We start from the raw sequence: 14,322 nt of genomic DNA, 5'->3' as shown, positions 1-14,322 counted from the left end.
CTGACCTGGGAGTAAATGCATCGAATAGAATCCAACCACCGGTTTCCATATGCCAAATGCTTACATCTGGATTTACGTATCACCCAAAGTGTTTTAGGGAAGTGGAGTCTAGTAATTAGCACATGAAGGGGGCATTCTGGAAATGAGTACCCCTTGCTAATTCTTTAATGTCATAGAACAGTGGTTTCAAACCTGTCCTGGGGGACCCCCAGTCAGTTGGGTTTTCAAGATATCACTAATGAATATGCATGAGGCAGATTTGCATGCTTGTCACCTCAATTATATGCAAATCTGCCTCATGCATATTCATTAGTGATATCTTGAAAACCGAACTGACTGGGGGTCCCCCAGGACGGTTTTAAGAACCACAACCAAAGATGTGTCCACGTTACCAGGTCAATGAAGGCCCATGCATAACTTACAGTATTCTGTAAATTACACATGTATGTGGGAAACACAGCAAAATTAGATAACCAAATCTCCAATCTACTGATAACAACCACAGACTACAAGTTATTCAGACGAGAAATACAGAGCATACTCTTCAAGAAATCCCTGATTAAATCTTAACATCTTCTTCCTCACTTTCTGAAAATACCCACCCTCTTCTCTACCTTCACTTGTCTTGAAAATACCCACCCTCTTCTCTACTTTCACTTATCTTGACCACTGATCTCTTCTTGTAACAGACCAACCTTAAATTCTTTTGTAATCCGCCTTGAACCGCAATGTAATGGCGGAACAGAAATCTCTAATGTAACGTAATATAACATAGACATGTCTAAACAACACTTGACTTCTGTTTGGTATGCTAAAAACTAGGAGATTTTCTATATGTATAAAATAGATTAAACCGAATGACTATCTCCAGATTGTAAACACAGCATTTGCTGTGATGCAAGCAGATGTTCTGGAAGGAGGGTTCTGCCAATGCTTTTTAGAAGAATATATGATGCTCTGAAGAAATTACATATGGATGTTGCCGTTCAGATACTTAAGAACTTGAGGCCATTGCTAATTATTCAAGTGAAGGATTTGCAGAAAGTTGTGCCTTGGTCTATCCTTATGCATCACTTAGACATGTTAAACCAGTGTTTCTCAACTCGGTGCTGGAGTTCCCCCTTGCCAGTCAGGTTTTCAGGATATCCACAATGAATATGCATAACTTGATTTGCTGAAAACTTGACTGGCAAGAAGGTACTCCAGGACCGACATGAGAAACACTGTTTTAAACAACAGTAAACTATTTTTAAATAGCTGCACCCTGTTTAGTGCTGGTTTTACACCTGGAACTTTATTTTGCATCATTATTGGGAAATTTACACCATATACATTTGAGACTGATGATAGACAAAACAATTTATTTAAGCAAGCTGCTTTTCATTTACTTGCTGGAGGTGAGGGGTATTTCCAAAATGACATCTAAGTGCAAAATAAAAAAAATAAAAAAAGTAAAGTTCATCTCAGCCATTTTTGAACAAGAAAAACAGCAGGGTTGTCCAAAATAATCAGCTATTTTCCAAAAGAAAACATCCAAATTATAAATGCCAAAAAAGCACAGAGGGGCATAATCGAAAGAAACGTCTAAGTCTGTTTTTGTCTAAGTCGCCCAAAGTCAGACAAAGCTTAGGACACATTTTCGAAAAATACGCCCAAATTTTTTTTTTTCTTCAAAAATCGTCTAACTATACGTCCAGCCGTCTGATCGTCCAAGTTGCAAAATCGTCTATCTTTATACCATATTTTTGTCCAAATATTTGTCCAAGTCAAAAACACCTAGAATAAACCCTGTTGGACATGGGAGGGGTCAGCAAAGTCATGGACTGGACACCCAGACACTGAATAGTGAGGTACCTTACAGGGCACTGCTGTGAACTTCACAAAAAGGGTGCCCCATAAACCTCTCACTACAGCTCCCTTATAGGTCATGGTGAGCCCCCCCAAAAATGTACTATACCCACCTGTCTACAACCCCAATAGCCCTTATGGCTGCAGGAGCCACTTATATGGCAGTACAAAAGGGTTTTGGGGAATGCACATGTTTCACCATGAATGCAATGATTACAGTGGCTAATGGGCCTGGGTCCTCCTCTCCATGGGTCCCTAACCCACCCCCAAGACAGTAGAGCTGCACAGAGGCGGCTTAAGTCATCTTGGGAGTGGGTTTTGTTTATGATCATCCAAGTGCCGACTTAGGCCAGTTTTTAGACGTTTTTCACTTTCAATTATGAGCCCCACAGACAAGGACATCTGTCTGGCACCATTTGTACAAAATTGACCACAGAGATGTACGAGATCTGACAAGTTCACAAACTTGCCTCCGTGCGCTCACGTTGGCAGTACTGTACAAACAACTCAGTAAGGTTTCACAACCTTGGTATATGAGTGTCGACGTGTGGTGGTGTCTTGCTGAGTGGTGTTCATTATTGATGTTGCGTGTTTTTTGTGTGCCGTTGCAAGAATGTCAGAGATTGAATTAGAGCAATGAACAAATATATTTCTTGTTAAACTTGGCAAGAGTGGAAGTGACATCAGGGACATGTTAGTCCAATTTTATGGGGATAATGAAGAAAACAGCAGGGTACAAATGGATTAAACAATATCCTGAGGGGAGAGAAAGCGTCACTGTTGAAAAAAGGTCAGGGCGGCTAGTAACAAGTAGAACTGACGAAAACATTGCAAAAATTCTTTGAATTGTGCATGAAAATCGTCGGCTGAATGTGAGAAGCATAGCAGACTAAGTAAATATTGATAGAGAAACAGGAAAATCTTAACTGAAAATCTTGGCACGAGAAAGGTATGTGCAAAAATGGTCCTGAAGGAGCTCACCGATGAACAAAAGCAAAGATTTGAAGTTTGCACGACCTTTTGGAGAGGCAAGACAAATGTTTTGGGCCATGTTATCACTGGTGATGAAACATGGGTGTACCAATATGACCCTGAAGCAAAGGGCTCCTTTTACTAAGCTGCGGGAGCGTTTTTAGCTTGCACTGAAGATTAGCGCGCTAACCCCTGCGCTATGTGGAAAAATTAACACCAGCTCTATGGAGGCGTTAGCATCTAGCGTGTGCTAAAACCACTAGTGCAGCTTAATAAAAGGAGCCCAAAGCGTCAAAGTGCACAATGGAAGTCAGCCAGTTCTCTACAACCAAAAAAGCTCCGCCAGTCCAAATCAAGAGTCAAAACGATGTTGCTATCCTTTCTTGACATCAGAGGAATTATTCATTATGAATTTGTACCAACTGAACAGTTAACCAAGTTTACCATTTGGAAGTGCTGAAAAGGCTGTGTGAAATAGACAATAACAACCTGAAAGTTTCGCTAACTCATGGCTCTTGCATCACGACAATGCACCAGCTCACATGGCGCAGTCTGTGAGGCAGTTTTTAGCCAGTAAACAAATAACTGTATTGGAACACTCTCCCTACTCGCCTGATCTGGCCTCCAATGACTTTTTTCTTTGACCGAAGATAAAGGAAATATTGAAAGAAAAAGAATTCCAAAATTGCTTTGAAGGGTGGATTAGGCACTGGTGCAGAGCTTCCCAAGGGGAGTACTTAGGTGACCATAGTGATATTCAGCAATGAGGTATGTAATAGTTTTTCCTAGGATGAGCTTGTGAACTTAATTGCCGAGCAGAGGGGCAGCCTAGCGGTCAGTGCATTGGACTTTAAATCCAGGCTCATATTCCTACTGTACCTGAATGTGCACCACTTCAATCACCCTCAGGCTTGCAGGTATCTTTAATATTTAGGTATAGTAGGGTAGAGCAAGTAACTTGGTATGCAAGTGTTTTGCAAGCAAAACATTTTATTACATTTTAACGATATACAAGCAAGGTCTTGCAATACAAGTACATACAGTATACACGCGTCACATCACAACTGAGCAGATGGTTCTTCTCTCTCTGACGTTGTGGGAGTGTAGTGACTTCTAAACGAGCGAAGTCTTGCAATACGAGTACATACAGTATACACATGTTACATCATCACAACTGAGCCAATGGTTCTTCTCTCTCTGATGCTGAAGTATAGTGACTGTTCTAAACGAGTGAGGTCTTGCAATACGAGTACATACAGTATACACGTGTTACGTCATCACAACTGAGCTGATGGTTCTCTCTCTGGAGCTGCAGGAGTGTAACGACTGTTCTAAATGAGCGAGGTCTTGCAATACGAGTGCATACAGTATACACGCGTCACATCATCACAACTGAGCCAATGGTTCTTCTCTCTCTGATGCTGGAGTGTAGCGATTGTTCTAAATGAGTGAGGTCTTGCAATACAAGTACGTATAGTATTTTGTATTAAAGTTTTTGGGTTGTGGAATGAATTGTCTGACTTTCCATTATTTCCTATGGGGAAATTTGCTTTGATATACGAGTGTTTTGGATTAGAAGCATGGTTTCGCAAAACAAGGTTTTACTGTATACATGAAAGTAAAATTTGGGTCCCTACAGTCCACTGCACTGACCAGGCAACAGAATGCCCATAATACCTGATGTTGTCAGGAATCCAAGTTTCCCTTCCCAGTGTCACTTTCAGGGGTGAAAGAGGATAAAATAACCATGGGGTGATTCATGAGGGGGATCGTGCCTTAATTGCTCAATCAGAGCCCCTTTTGGTATCCTGGATATCAGTGAAAAAGATACCTTCTTTTTTAGACTTGGGACATTTCTTCCTGTTTGATTAGGATGTCCAACAGTGATAATTCTTAGCCCTCTTTAGTCTCATCTGAAACATGCCCCCCCCTTCCTTGCTATTTCGATGCACTGCAGTGTAGTTTTCAAACTTCTACCATTCCAAAATTGCAATTTGGACATTTTAGGCAGATGGCCTTTTTCTGGGCACCCGTTTCCTTTAAAAATGAGTGCCAAATTATTTGCATTAGACATGACTCATATCGTAACAGATCAGTCTATATTGCACTGCTAAAGCTGGTTGACCCGCATTGAACATTCTACACTTTTCATAAAGCTAAACTGTGATCTTGGCAGCATAATTTGTCAGTTTTCAGACTGGATGACACCTCTTCCCTGCCCCTTTGCCATTTCCTTGTACAGGGAAACAATTTGTCATAGAGGCACTCAAACCGTCATAAACGATAAAGCCCACATAATATGAAGGCTCCAGCAGACAATGCCAGAAGGGAAAATGGCAACCCAGTTCTTCAATGCTTTTTATTCTGATCACCTTTCATTACACTCAACCATATGTCTGATGAGAAAAAAAAAAAGAACACGTTACATGAAAAAGGAATTTTATTTTGCTAACAGATTAGGATTGCTGTAACATATTCCAGGACAATCAGTCTTGAGGTAAAAAAAAGTCTGAAACAGTTACGGGGCCTAATTTACAAAATATTTTCCCTATAGGCATAACATGAGAGAAATTCATTTACAAATCAAGTTCATGGTTTTCACAGCTATGATTTGATAAATAGTATTAGTAATTATGTTTTCATAACCTTTTCCTTCTAGTTGTGAAAGTAATCATAGTAATTACGACCATGGGGCATTTATTGGCAGTGAATGTCCTGGAACGAGGAGCTGAGGGCCTAAGGCTCTTAGACCACCAGAGAATTTTTTTTAAAAAAAGGCCCAGTTCTGCAAGAATTAAACCATTATAAGCCCCCCCTTCCTCAATTTTCCAAATAAAATCAAACTGAATGTTTTTCTCAGTTTGAAATTGGTTTCAGAAGCTCGATATTGAGCACCTGGAATTGCTGAGGACCTCAGAAGTAAACAAAACATTGGTTGTCAGTAATACTAAAGGATTCCCAGCCAGTGGCATAGTAAGGGGGGAGGGAGGCAGACAGCCCTAGGTGCTGTCTTAGTGGGGGCGCCGACACCCTTCTGCCCCCCTATGCCATGCTCACACCCTCCCCTCCCCATCCTGTACCTCTTTAAAATCTTTGCCAGTGTGACAACTCTAGCTTGCCTGGCTCCCTCTGAAATTGCTTCTGGGTTACGGGACCAGGAAGTGATGCCAGAGGGAAAGCCAGCGCGAGCAGCAGGCCGTAGATGATTTAAAGATGTAAAGGGGGGAGGGAGGGCACGAGTGTGGCGTAGGGGTTTGGCGCAGGAGGGCGTGCCACCTACCTTCGCTATGTCACTGTTCCCAGCATCACATCTATACGGTTCATGGTTACATTTCATTACAAAAAAACTAACTACTGTAGAGAAAATGACAGAAGTTGACGGCGCCCAAAGAATGAACAATTTATTTATTGAGGTATGAGCTTTAGTGCACAAGGATGCACTTTTTCCAGTTGTGTGTGGTGGAGTTTGTGTGCAGGCTTGAGAGGGTGGTGGTTGTGTAGTGAGGCTGCTTGCCTTGGAAGGTCTCCTCAAGTCTTAGATTGTAGATGTAGACTTTTCATCTTGTCAGTCATGGCACCCTCACTTTGGAACACTCTTCCCCTACCTATAAAGCAAGAGTCCTCGCCCACATTATCCCAGGATGCCTACGATACCTAACCTAGAATCCCTCTTCTTTCCCTAAAATAACATTCACTTCAGGTTCTCAACTCCAAACGCCTCTCTAGAGGCGAACGTTCCCCTAATGTTCTCTCCACCCCTCGCCTTCATTTATATTTTTCTTATCTTGATCTATTTGTTGCCACCTCTTGTAACTTCCTCTTTATCATGTCAGTCTTTAGTTATGTAACCTCCTCGCCCCTCACTTAATTCAGTGATGGGTTTTCTTTTAACTTTTAATATTTTTATGGACTGTAAACTATCTAGATAAATTTTGATGGATGGTATATCAAAGAAATAGTAAACTTGGAAACTTCTGGGTCATGACAGATCAATATTGATCTGGTGAGGCAAGGACAGCTTTCTCTTCCTGGCTGTGTGACAAATGTCGTGCCATTTGGCTCAGTTTGGCACACAGCAGCCTGGACAGTTTTACTTTGGCCTTCTTTTCAGTATTGAAATAGTCATGTCAGCTTGTTTTTTACTGGAGAAGTCCTGCCTGTCAGGGGAGCCGTAGTATGTTGCTTCTTTATGTGACCAAGTTCTTTACTAATCGTGCTTCAGATGAAAGCGCACCTTTCCTTGACAGCTCATATCTCAACAAATGTATTGGATTATAAGATGCCACCAACTATCGTCACTGTTGCTACCCTAATGTGGCAGTGAAGAAATACTATAAAAACAGAGAAAAATAACACATATTTTGTTAAGATCAGTTGACAACCACTTCAGCTTCCAAGTCACATTTCATACATTTAGATTGTCATTGTAAATGAACAAATAAATTACTAGTAATCCTCATGTAACAGAAAATAAAATCCAGCTGTGCTGAATTGCTCAGCTTATGAGCACACAATACTTTTACTTGGCAGCCTCTGGAGGTCGAGCTTTCATTCTGTAACACTGTTATCACATCAAAAATCAAGTTGTACAGTTCGGTGGGGATTTAATACACTTTTACAGGTGTGCTGGATCTTTAAAATATGGGCTTTGGCAGCTGCTTTCCAATAAAGTTTAGAATGGTTTGGATACCCATCAGATTAGGATTTTGGTTCCTAGGCAGAAAAGGAGACAATGAGGTTTTGCAGGCTGGTCACCATGTGTTACGAGGTCACACACATTACACATTCAGGGCTGTGATGGCTTCCACTTTTGGCTTGCTCAACATTAGTCCTTTGCACTAACTATTAGGCCTAATTTATAAAAGGACATTTGATTCCATTATGCAACTGAAAACAAGATGAACTGCTTTTCTCTGAGAAAGCAATAGTTCATGCAGGAGCAGGTGTGATGACATTAAATAAATTACAGTTTTCCAATGCTATCCATAATATACTAAATTAATAAAGATCAACAAAATTTCAAGTTCTCTCATCCAAAAGAAATTCAGCACAAAAAGGACTGAGGCCAAGGACAAACGCCTTCTCCCACCATCTATAAGTCCCCCCTCCCTTTTTGTCTGTCAGAATTCAACAAATGTGACCACAGACTTCCCCACCAGAATTTAAAATTGGGTCATATTGATGTTCCCACCAAAATTCAAATTTCCCATCAGGATTCAAATCTGTAACCAACAAACTTTCCCGCCAAAAAATCAAATTCATGATCAACGGACCACCCTGTTCTCAATCAGGTCAGCCAACCTACTCTATATAGAGACAAACTGCAGACCTCACAGCATACCCTGAAGAAAGCCACAGCATGAAGGCTGAAACGTCAGTTCTACCTACCCAGATGTGGCGAGACCTGGAAAACAGAAAAATGAAGGCAGATATGGCCTATCTAGTCTGTCCATCCATGCCTTCTACTCTCCCTTTCAATGTGTAAAGTGCCTTGTCCCAAGTGTTCTTCAATTCAAATACAGTTTTCATTTCCAACACCTTTATTGGGAGGCTTTTCTTTGAGTTCATCACCTTCACCGTGAAGAAGTATTTCCTTAGGTTACTTCTGCGTCTACCCTTTCATCTTCATCCTACGCCTCTTATTTCCAGAGCTTTCTCTCAATAAAAACACTCATTTCCTGTGCATGAAATTCAATCCATTATCAGTCAACCTGCTATTTGTATGCGGGATCGTATGTGCTATCCTATGGCTCACCCAGCATCTTCCACATATACCAGTTATATAGACTTGTTGACTGAATGTCACCACTGACATGACATAAAAAATATGATCAAAATTATTAAAAAAAAAAAAAAAAAAAAGCCAGCAAAGTGATTAATCAAATATGCTCCAAACCAGAATGTACATGTCAACAAATACACTGCGACTTTCATAGTATTTAGACAGGTGATGTGTTCCTCAGGTTGAGGCTTCCTAGTCTCTGACCTTGCTGTTTGTCCACGTTGTTAGCTTAGAAAGCTGCCTGTAATCTAAACTAGCTGATCTAGGGTTAGTTATACAATAGAATGCTCCCAATAATCAAATGGCAAGTAATTTTGCCTGCTGCCCAACAACAGAGGTGATGTTAGTAAGTATATATAATCGCAAATAGTAATTTTGAATTTAAAAGTCCTAAACATGTTAAACCCTTTGCAGTTAGTTGTTTCACAAATTACTTACTACAGATCCCTTAGAGCACTTTATTTCAGTTGTATGCAGGAAGAAATTGTTTTTTACTCAGAGAATGGTTAAGCTCTGGAACGCGTTGCCAGAGGTTGTGGTAAGAGCGGATGGCTGGTTTTAAGAAGGGTTTGGACAATTTCCTGGAGGAAAGTCCATAGTCTGTTATTGAGAAAGACATGGGGGAAGTCTTTGCTTGTTCTGGATCGGTAGCATGGAATGTGGGATTCTAGAATCTTGTTACTCTCTGGGATTCCGGAATCTTGCTATTCCTTGAGATTCTGTATGGAATGTTGCTACTCTGTGGGATTCTAGAATCTTGTTACTCTCTGGGATTCCGGAATCTTGCTATTCTTTGGGATTCTATATGGAATGTTGCTTCTCCTTGGGTTTTGGCCAGGTACTAGGGACCTGGATTGGCCACCGTGAGAACGGGCTACTGGGCTTGATGGACCATCGGTCTGACCCAGTAAGGTTAATTTTATGTTCTGAATCTGCTGTCGTGGGATCTATCACTTAAAAAACAACATTGAGTTAACACTAATTAGTGGTTGTCTCTTTGAGATTATGTTCATGGCCTCTTTCCTGGTATGTAACAGTCTTGTCACAGTTTTTCTTTAGTAGCAGTTATTTTAGAGGATGGTGTTAGTAACATGTTCTGTGCTGAGCTCTGTTTGCCTACGAGATCAGATCCAGACCGAGACCTGACGACACAGAATACCTATCTGGAAAGAAAGGTACAATGAAGGAAGGTGAAAAGATTAAAGTTAAAGCCATAAAATATGGGCATCTGAATGGCAGAAAGGGTGGTAGATGCATGGAATAGTCTCCTGGTAGAGGTGGTGGAGACAGAGACTGTGTCTGATTTCAAGAAAGCCTGGGTTAGGAACGTGGGAGAGAGCAAGAGATAATGGTTACTGCGGATGGGCAGACTGGATGGGCCATTTGGCCTTTATCTGCCATCATGTTTCTATAACCATGAAGCTCTATGACCTCACAATGCAGGGTACAGAGCCTTAGCCTATAGGAAGAGGAGATGCAAATGTTAAGAGCCTTAGCCAATAGGGAGAGGAGGAGATAGTGGATGCTGTGGATGGGCAGATTGGATGGGCCATTTGGCCTTTATCTGCCATCATGTTTCTATGTTTAATGTGAGCAAGTGCAAAGTATGCAAGTAAGAAAGAGGAACCCAAACTATAGCTACGTGACCCAAGGTTCCACATTTGGAGGAAGTTCCCAGGAACAGATCTAGTTGTCATCTTTGATGATACATTGAAACTCTCTGCTCAGTGTGAAGTGGTTAACAGAATGTTAGAAATGATCAGGAAAGGGATAGAAAACAAAAATGAGATGGTTATAATGCCTTTGTATCGCTCCATGGTGCGACTGCACCTCAAATTCCTTGAATGTGTGCAATTCTGGATATCACATCTCAAAAATAATATAGCAGAATTAGAAAAGTTACAAAGAAGGGTGCTGAAAAAGATAAAGGGGATGGGGCAAAGAGACTGTTCAGGGGATCTATGATAGAGGTCTATTAGAGTGATGGGTAGATGTGAATCACTGCTTTTCTCTTTCCAAAAATACAAGGACTAGGGGGCAGGTAATGAAGCTACTAAGTAGTCAAATTAACACAAACCGGAGAAAAAATTGCACTTAACGTGTAATTAAACTCTGGAATTAGTAACCAGACAACATGATGAAAGCAGGTAGCTTAGTAGGGTTTAAAAAGGTTTGGTTAATTTGCTAAAAGAAAAGTCCAGAAGCCATTTTTAAGATGAATTTGGGAAAATCCACTGCTTATTTCTAGGATCAGCTGCATAAAATCTGTTTTACTCTTTTGGGATCTTGCCAAGTACTTCTAACTTGGATTAGCTAATAATGTTGCAAAAAGGATACTGGGCTTGTATAGTTATTATGCCTGTAAGAAAGCTTATTTTTGACAGAATTGTTCTCTGTTTTGGTCAGGCATGAATTTAGGGGATTATTTTAGATTTATCTATGTAAGACTATCTCCACAGTCACAAAGAAGCCTTTTACCAGATATGGCAGCTGAAACATTTACCCTCCTTTTTTGACAAATCAGCTGTTCCTATGGTCTTAACAATCTCTAGGTTATATTAATGTAACTTTTTGTACATGGGCTCAGGGCTTAATTTGTAGACAAAAAGGAAGAGGAACTGTGGGGTGGGGACAAGTGGGTAGGCCAAAGGCAGAAGGGAGGCTAGATTAGGGAGCAGACTCCCTCCCCTCCTTTTCCCAGGCTGCCTGGAAAGGAAGGGCTGCTCTGGTGTCTGGAAAGAAGTGGCAGAACTGAGTTGCAGGCCGTTCCCCTCCAAAATTAAGCCATGAGTGGGCTTTTGTCAAAACACACTATGGTAGCAATAATGACTAGAGAATGTTGCTTAGTAACTAGTGTAAAACTCTGGAAGAGGATGAATTTAAAAGAATGCCGATGATGACTAGTTTTAAATTCTAAAAGCACCGGGCCCCTTCATATTTGCAAATGTGACGAACTCCATATATTGTCACAACCCTAGCCCTAAAGCTCGGCTTGTTCCAGGGAAGTCTCCTCCTAACCCTAGAATCACCCTTCAAAGGGCTAATCAGTGTGACCAGACAAACTCTAGTTCCCAGCTAGGTTTAGAGTTCCAGTTGAAACACCAAGTCACTAAGCCCTGGGGAGGGGAGCAAGAAGGGGAGAATAGCCTAGAGCAGCAGGAGGTGTGTCCTAGAAAGGAACAGCCTAGGAGACAGGCTCCTAGAGCAGGTAGTGCACAGCTTCAAGCACTGATTAAAGCCCCAAGGAAGGCACAGTCTAGGCAACAAGCTGCTCTAGTTAGGGCGTGGTCAGCTGCATGCTCTAGAGGCTGCCCTGAGGAAGTCTAGGTCAGTCTATCCTGGCTCTGAGGACCGGGCTCCTGACTCAGCCTTAGGAGAGGACATTGAAATGTCAGAGGCAGCCCCTGTCCCTGAAGCCAACCCAACAGCCAGCACTGAACCCATGGAATTCCTGGAGTATGCCATGGAGCCACAAGAAGTATCAATGGAGGAAAGTTAAGTACATTAACTTTATTTTTCTTCTGGTGTTTTTTTTGTTGTGTTGCTACAAGCACCAAGGTGAAGCCAAGTGAGCTGTGCAAAGCTCACCGCCATGAAGGAGCTGTTTTGGGACTTGAAAGCCAAGTGCATTTTGTTGGCTAGTTTGTGTTCTGCCTTTTTGCAGAGTGTGTGAGACTTATGGTATGAAGGAACTGTAGCGGGGAGAATCCACCAACCATTCTCGGGTTGGGTTTGTGGGGCCAATTTTTGGCAAGCTGTTTAAAGCTGAGTTAGAGTGGATTCGGCTACTCCCTTCCCCCCCCCCAGTGTGCTCAGCTGGTGTGTTAGGCCTGTTGCAAGCCAGGCCTCAGCAACATTTATTGAAGCTACCTTGCTAAGGACGCTGATAAAGCTGGACATTACTGTTTGTAAATTATTTGGGACTTGCCAAGAAGGTGTGGGCTATGTTTTAAAAGCCCAGGTTTTTTTTTGTTGTTTCTTTTAAGCTGCAAGGCTAATTTCTGACAATAGTTCATAAGCCAATAAAGGGAAAAACAAGTTGCTAACAGAACTTGATTAGTCTTGACTAATTGTTTTTGTTTCTTATTGAAAGCCAGCAGGACCTCCAACTTCTCTTGGAGGCACGCAGAAATCGGCCGTGGCTGTGCGGTGAACAGGGGCCTAAGCCTGAGCCCATCACCGGCGAAGCCACAATATCCCTACTTGTTGCTTAAGCTCTGCAAATAATGCAGTTTAGCAGGTGCCAAATATACGGGTCCAAGTTTAAAGGGAACAAACTAACCCAAAATGATTGATCTGTATTTAGAAAGTTCATTAATACCTGTCAAACAAGCTTTTAAAGGGTGACTTTAGATTCTAGGCAAGGATTGTGCTGTCAAAGTGCTCGTTTGAAAGAAATTCTATATATTACTGAATATTAAATTCAGATGGGATTCAATTAATTTACTAAATGGTGATAAGTACAAGGGGGCATGCCAGCATTTACTCCAATGGTTGGAAGGGGGGGGAAGGGATCAGGCTTTGGCACTTCAGCCTCTTCTATCCCCTACCCTGGCACAAATCTCTACCTTCTCCTAGGAGTCACCCAGGTAGTGTAATGGTACAAGATGGTAGCAGTCCCTCCCTGCTCTTGCCCTGTCTAGCTGCAGTTGTCAAAATGGCACCGATGACCTCTAGTGGTGGTCTCACGCTAACACCATTTGGCTCATCCTTTTACATAAGGGCAAATTGTTCCTCACCTAAACAACTTCATTTTTTGACACGCAAGCACACTGCCCTGAGAGCCGCTTGAAGTGCACTACTGGCAGTTGTGACAGTGCAAAGCATTGACCTGTACAGTAGCTGTCGCAGCCAGTCCTGGCCAACCCATAGCTGCATAAATTAGCTAGCCCATTTTTTTCAAAGGCTGGCTAATGTCTGCTATATGTTAAAACCTGTACCAGCTGCTTAGGAAAAGGGCTCCTATGGGATTATGGTTGCAAATTCTGTTTTGTTTTTGTGTTCTAGATTTATTTACTTAAAAGTCCTGCACCGTCTCCAGTTCTAGGCATCTTACAAATAACATCCATAATAAGACACTGTTTTTGTTATGATTGTACCTCACCTTGAGCATTTTATACTGGAAAGCCAAGCGATAAATATGGAAGATGAAATTAGTTAAATAAAAACATTCCACGTGTTTCTTATTCTTTTTCAAATACTCTGAAAGCCCTTGTTTTGAGATTCGGAGAAAGCAATAGCAAATGCTTTATTCAATCCAATCAAGATTTAGGCATCGGGCGATAAAAGCAAACATGTCGGACACTTCCTCGATGACCTTGGCTGTTGGCTTCCCAGCTCCGTGGCCCGTCTTGGTGTCAACATGAATGAGCAGCGGATTGCTCTGATTGTGGCTCTGACCCACAGTGTACTGCAGTGTGGCTATAAACTTCAGCGAGTGAAGGGGCACCACGCGGTCATCGTGGTCTGCTGTGAGAAGCAGCGTGGCAGGATACTGGACTCCATCCTCTTCTGGTAACTTTATGTTGTGAAGGGGTGAGTACCTGAAAAAATGGAGCAGGTATCTTGTAAGAATCAAAAGAAATGTATAACCAAAGCAAGCTCTCATCTTCTCCTGAACAAAGAAAGTACCGATACAGAAACATTGTTTTAGCTCATACCCTACCTAAAACTAAGTGGCTTACAATAAAACAGACATAAACTAACACACAAATTAAGCC

General features: G+C 41.7%; 1 protein-coding gene across 2 annotated transcripts in view; it reads right to left on the bottom strand.

Moving 5' to 3' along the window:
- Positions 1–5,242: 5,242 nt before the first annotated feature.
- The window catches only part of PREP (prolyl endopeptidase), a 265,867-nt gene continuing 256,787 nt past the window's right edge, over positions 5,243–14,322 (bottom strand). The window contains exons 15-16 of one of the 2 annotated variants that reach the window (XR_004538731.1): positions 13,707–14,145; positions 5,243–7,533 (exon numbers count right to left, since the gene is read on the bottom strand). Coding sequence is in view for 1 of the 2 variants with exons in the window: in XM_033936788.1 (XP_033792679.1) it covers positions 13,851–14,145 (295 nt within the window). In the remaining variant the exon portion in view is untranslated. Of the gene's footprint in view, positions 7,534–12,127; positions 14,146–14,322 lie in introns of those variants that run through there. The other variant, XM_033936788.1, reaches the window with a different exon arrangement.

Source organism: Geotrypetes seraphini, chromosome 3, assembly GCF_902459505.1.
Source record: "Geotrypetes seraphini chromosome 3, aGeoSer1.1, whole genome shotgun sequence".
NCBI classification, from domain to species: domain Eukaryota; kingdom Metazoa; phylum Chordata; class Amphibia; order Gymnophiona; family Dermophiidae; genus Geotrypetes; species Geotrypetes seraphini.
Note: the sequence above shows the minus strand (reverse complement) of the source record. Positions and strands in the feature narration are given on the sequence as shown.